The sequence below is a fragment of the Myxine glutinosa genome, chromosome 1 (genome assembly GCF_964187855.1).
Source record: "Myxine glutinosa chromosome 1, kmMyxGlut1.1, whole genome shotgun sequence".
NCBI lineage: Eukaryota > Metazoa > Chordata > Myxini > Myxiniformes > Myxinidae > Myxine > Myxine glutinosa.
In genome coordinates, this window is record NC_136261.1 from 376,213,750 (window position 1) to 376,219,749 (window position 6,000).

A 6,000-nucleotide genomic window follows, 5' to 3' on the forward strand; every position below is an offset into this window, starting at 1 on the left:
ACCGAGGGGTATCACGGTAGAGTGCAGAGGGGGATCACGGCAGCGCGCCGAGGGGTGTCGCGATAGAGCGCCGAGGGGTATCGCGATCGACAGCCGAGGGGTATCGCGATAGACAACCGAGGGGTATCGCGACAGGGCGCCGAGGGGTATCGCGACCGAGAGCCGAGGAGTATCGCGATAGACAGCCGAGGGCTATCGCAATAGACAGCCGAGGGCTATCGCAATAGACAGCCGAGGGCTATCGCAATAGACAGCCGAGGGCTATCGCAATAGACAGCCGAGGGCTATCGCAATAGAGAGCCGAAGGGTATCGCAATAGACAGCCGAGGGGTATCGTGATAGGGTGCCGAGGGGTATCGCGATAGGGTGCCGAGGGGTATCACGATAGAGAGCCTAGGGGTATCACGATAGGGTGCGTTAGACAGCCGAGGGGTATCGCGTTAGACAGCCGAGGGGTATCGCGTTAGACAGCCGAGGGGTATCGCGTTAGACAGCCGAGGGGTATCGCGTTAGACAGCCGAGGGGTATCGCGTTAGACAGCCGAGGGGTATCGCGTTAGACAGCCGAGGGGTATCGCGTTAGACAGCCGAGGGGTATCGCGTTAGACAGCCGAGGGGTATCGCGTTAGACAGCCGAGGGGTATCGCGTTAGACAGCCGAGGGGTATCGCGTTAGACAGCCGAGGCGTATCGCGTTAGACAGCCGAGGCGTATCGCGTTAGACAGCCGAGGGGTATCGCGTTAGACAGCCGAGGGGTATCGCGTTAGACAGCCGAGGGGTATCGCGTTAGACAGCCGAGGGGTATCGCGATAGACAGCCGAGGGGTATCGCGTTAGACAGCCGAGGGGTATCGCGTTAGACAGCCGAGGGGTATCGCGTTAGACAGCCGAGGGGTATCGCGTTAGACAGCCGAGGGATATCGCGATAGACAGCCGAGGGGTATCGCGATAGACAGCCGAGGGGTATCGCGATAGACAGCCGAGGGGTATCGCGATAGACAGCCGAGGGGTATCGCGATAGACAGCCAAGGGGTATCGCGATAGACAGCCGAGGGGTATCGCGATAGGGCGCCGAGGGGTATCGCGACCGAGAGCCGAGGAGTATCGCGACCGAGAGCCGAGGAGTATCGCGACCGAGAGCCGAGGAGTATCGCGACCGAGAGCCGAGGAGTATCGCGACCGAGAGCCGAGGAGTATCGCGATATAGTGTTGAGGGGTATCGCAGGAGTGTGCCGAGGGGTATCACGGTGGAGCGCAGAGGAGATCGCGGTAGCGCGCCGAGGGGTATCGCGGTAGCGCCATGAGGGGTATCACGGTGGAGCACCGAGTGGTATCACGGTAGCGCGAAGAGGGGTATCGCGGTCGAGCGCCGAAGGGTATCGTGGTAGCGTGCCAAGGCGAATCGCGATGGAGCGCTGAGGGGTATTGTGGTGGAGCGTTGAGGGGTATTGCAGTGGGGCACCGAGGGGTATCACGGTAGAGTGCAGAGGGGGATCACGGCAGTGCGCCGAGGGGTATCGCGGTGGAGGGCCAAGGGGTATTGCAGTAGCGTGCCAAGGGACATCACGGTAGTGCGCAGAGGAGAATCGCGGTCGGCAACAGAGGGGTATAGCGGTAGAGCACAGAGGGGTATCGCAGTAGCGCGCCGAGGGGTATCACGGTAGAGCGCAGAGGGGTGTCGTGGTAGAGTGCAGCGGGGTATCGCGGTAGGGCACAGAGGAGTATCGCGGTAGAGCGCAGAAGGATATCGCGGTACGGCGCAGTGGGTTATCGCGGTACAGCGCCGAGGGGTATCACGGTAGAGCGCAGCGGGGTATCGCGGTAGGGCGGCGAGGGGTATCGTGGTAGCGCGCAGCGGGTTATCATGGTAGCGCACAAAGGGGTATCGTGGTAGCGTGCAGAGGGGGTATCGCAGTGGCGTGACGAGGGGTATCGCAGTAGCGCGCCGAGGGGTATCGCGGTAGCACAGCGGGGTATCGTGGTAGCGCGCAGCGGGTTATCATGGTAGCGCACAAAGGGGTATCGTGGTAGCGTGCAGAGGGGGTATCGCAGTGGCGTGACGAGGGGTATCGCAGTAGCGCGCCGAGGGGTATCGCGGTCGTGCGCAGTGGGGTATCGTGGTAGCATGCTGAGGGGTATCATGGTAGCACGCTGAGGGGTATCGCAGTAGCGCGGAGGGGTATCGCGGTAGTGCGAAGAGGGGTATCGTGGCAGCGCGAAGAGGGGTATCGTGGTAGAGCACAGAGGAGTATCGCGGTAGAGCGCAGAAGGGTATCGCGGTACGGCGCAGTGGGTTATCGCGGTAGGGCGCAGAGGGGTATCACGGTAGAGCGCAGCGGGGTATCGCGGTTGGGCGGAGAGGAGTACCACGGTAGTGCGCCGAGGGGTATCACGGTAGCGTGCAGAGGGGTATCGTGGTAGCACGCAGAGGGGGATCGCAGTAGCGCGCCCAGGGGTATCGCAGTAGCGCGCCGAGGGGAATCGCAGTAGCGCGCCGAGGGGAATCGCAGTAGCGCGCCGAGGGGAATCGCAGTAGCGCGCCGAGGGGAATCGCAGTAGGGCGCCGAGGGGTATCGCGGTAGCGCAGCGGGGTATCGTGGTAGCGTGCAGCGGGTTATCACAGTAGCGCACAGAGGGGTATCGCGGTAGCACGCAGCGGGGGGTATCGCAGTGGCGTGACGAGGGGTATCGCGGTAGCGCGCCGAGGGGTATGGCGGTAGTGCGCAGTGGGGTATCGTGGTAGTGCGCAGTGGGGTATCGCAGTAGCATGCCGAGGGGCATCGCGGTAGCGCGCAGTGGGGTATCGCGGTAGCGCGCCGAGGGGTATCGTGGTAGGGCGCAGTGGGGTATCACAGTGGCACGCCGAGGGGTATCGTGGTAGAGGGGTTTCGCGGTAGCGTGCCGAGGGGTATCGCGGTAGCATGCAGAGGGGTATCGTGGTAGAGCACCGAGGGGTATCACGGTAGCGTGCAGCGGGGTATCGCGGTAGCACGCAGTGGGGTATCGCGGTAGCGTGCAGAGGGGTATCACAGTAGTGCGCAGAGGGGTATCGCGGTAGCACGCAGTGGGGTATCGTGGTAGCGTGCAGAGAGGTATCGCAGTAGCGCGCAGCGGGGTATTGCGGTAGCGTGCAGAGGGGTATCGCGGTAGTGCGCAGTGGGGTATCGCAGTAGCGTGCAGAGGGGTATCGCGGTAGAGCGCAGTGGGGTATCGCAGTAGCGTGCAGTGGGGTATCACGGTAGAGCGCAGTGGGGTATCGCGGTAGCGCCAAGGGGTATCGCGGTCGAGAGCCGAGGAGTATCGCGATAGACAGCCGAGGGCTATCGCAATAGAGAGCCGAAGGGTATCGCAATAGAGAGCCGAAGGGTATCGCAATAGAGAGCTGAAGGGTATCGCAATAGAGAGCCGAAGGGTATCGCAATAGAGAGCCGAGGGGTATCGCGATAGAGAGCCTAGGGGGATCGCGATAGGGTGCCGAGGGGTATCGCGTTAGACAGCCGAGGGGTATCGCGTTAGACAGCCGAGGGGTATCGCGTTAGACAGCCGAGGGGTATCGCGTTAGACAGCCGAGGGGTATCGCGTTAGACAGCCGAGGGGTATCGCGATGGACAGCCAAGGGGTATTGCGATAGACAGCCGAGGGGTATCGCAATAGGGCGCCGAGGGGTATCGCAATAGGGCGCCGAGGGGTATCGCGACCGAGAGCCGAGGAGTATCGCGATAGTGTTGAGGGGTATCGCAGTAGTGTGCCGAGGGGTATCACGGTGGAGCGCAGTGGGGATCGCGGTAACGCGCCGAGGGGTATCGCAGTAGCGCGCCGAGGGGTATCGCGGTAGCGCGCCGAGGGGTATCGCGGTAGCGCAGCGGGGTATCACGGTAGCGCACAGAGGGGTATCGCGGTAGCACGCAGAGGGGGTATCGCAGTGGCGTGATGAGGGGTATCGCAGTAGCGCGCAGTGGGGTAGCGCGCTGAGGGGTATCGCGGTAGAGCACAGTGGGGTATCGCAGTAGCGTGCCGAGGGGCATCGCGGTAGAGCGCAGTGGGGTATCGCGGTAGCGTGCCGAGGGGTATCGTGGTAGGACGCAGAGGGGTATCGCGGTAGCGTGCAGAGGGGTATCGCGGTAGAGCGCAGTGGGGTATCGCGGTAGCGTGCAGAGGGGTATCGCAGTAGCGTGCAGAGGGGTATCGCGGTAGCGTGCAGAGGGGTATCGCAGTAGCGTGCAGAGGGGTATCGCGGTAGCGCGCAGCGGGGTATTATGGTAGAGCGCCGAGGGTTATCGCGGTAGCGTGCAGAGGGGTATCACAGTAGCGCGCAGCGGGGTATTGTGGTAGAGCGCCGAGGGGTATCGCGGTAGCGTGCAGGGGGTATCGCGGTAGTGCGGTGGGGTATTGTGGTAGAGCGCCGAGGGGTATTGCGGTAGCGTGCAGAGGGGTATCACAGTAGCGCGCAGCGGGGTATTGTGGTAGAGCGCCGAGGGGTATCACGGTAGAGCGCAGTGGGGTATCACGGTAGAGCGCAGTGGGGTATCGCGGTAGCACGCCGAGTGGGTTTCGCGGTGGAGCACAGTGGGGTATCGCGGTAGCGCGCCGAGGAGTATCGCGGTAGCGCGCCGAGGAGTATCGCGGTAGGGCGCAGTGGGGTATCGCGGTAGAGCGCAGTGGGGTATCGTGGTAGGGCGCAGGGGGGATCGCGGTATCGCAGTAGCGCGCAGAGGGGTATCGCGGTAGCGCACAGAGGGGTATCGCAGTAGCGCGCAGAGGGGTATCGCGGTAGCGCGCAGAGGGGTATCGCGGTAGCAGCACTAACGCATTTTAACGCAAGTTATAGTTCGTGCCATAACGCACCACCACCGAGGTACCACCAGGCAAAACTCCACTTATTGTAAAAGCACCCAACATTGTTGTGCATCTCGGTTCATGTCATATTAATGACTACCTTGGGTTACTGTGTGGAGGAATTCTTATTGTTAAACCCATAAGGGATAAAATAAATGTATATCCGTGTAAGCCCAACACTTCGCGTCCGTCATGATTTAATGAATGGACATCTCACAGACCAGGAAGGTAAACACCGAACGTTCAACGTCTGGATTGGAACCTCCAATGGCACCGGTAGCGTCACCGGCAGAAGGCCTCAAAGGCACAAACCGGGCGGTGACAAACCAAACCAGGCCGAACATGGACCCTCCCGTTACGCGTACCCGCGTACCAAGTGTCTCCCTTCTTAAGATTCGTCCGGAGCAGCGCCGAGATGTCCGTTCGCTGCATCTCAACAGCGGGCACGCCGCCTTCCGCCATGGCCACGGCGCGCCCTTCCGGACGTGACGCCAACGCGTTACGCGATTCTTCCGGGATTCCAAATTGGGTTTCTTTCAATTCACGATTCTGTTTCCTTTTTGTCTTTCCTTCCGTTAACATTTCTACTTTATAATTCAAATTTCATATATCATATTCAAAAATTGGGATTTCAAACTGAACTCTCATTTTCAAAGAAAATGCGTAAATAAATAAAATGTATTATAACCGCAATTAATTTTGTCTCATGTTGTGATATGTAAGCGCTTAAATTATAAATTATTTTGATGCAAAAAATGCTTTTTAAAATGGCGTTTGATTATACACCGCTCAAACAACTGAAAAGAAATGGCAGGTATCTGCAAAGTAAATGCAAGCAAAAAGCAGTTTTATCAAAAGTGCTGTTAATAAAACATCGCTAATTTAATGGGAAAGTTTGGAAAGCTGAATGGGAAGGTTGAAATAGGAATTGTCAAAATAATAATAACAATAATAATTGTGATTCACAAGGGGGGTCCAGTCTGCTCGTATTTAGTAGTTGTTAGACGTTAATGCACTTTCGTGATGTTTCGCAAAGAGCAGGTGAGTTATCGCTTGTATTCACTGAACAAATTCCTGAATTCCTGCTTGAATGTGCAAAAGCATTGCATCAGTGCGCCTCAGTGACGATGCAACCAGCGCGCTGAATTCAGAAAGATCCAAAATAT

The 6,000-nt window shown here is 59.0% G+C and overlaps 1 protein-coding gene across 4 annotated transcripts in view; it reads right to left on the reverse strand.

Annotated features, from left to right (window-relative positions):
• LOC137415487 (ubiquitin carboxyl-terminal hydrolase 15) overlaps nucleotides 1-5,326 on the reverse strand; it is a 102,960-nt gene extending 97,634 nt beyond the window's left edge. For all 4 annotated transcript variants that reach the window (XR_013621849.1, XM_068101097.2, XM_068101106.2 and 1 more), the window contains exon 1: nucleotides 5,208-5,326. Coding sequence is in view for 3 of the 4 variants with exons in the window: in XM_068101097.2 (XP_067957198.2) it covers nucleotides 5,208-5,296 (89 nt within the window). In the remaining variant the exon portion in view is untranslated. The remainder of the gene's footprint in view (nucleotides 1-5,207) is intronic.
• Nucleotides 5,327-6,000: the final 674 nt, after the last annotated feature.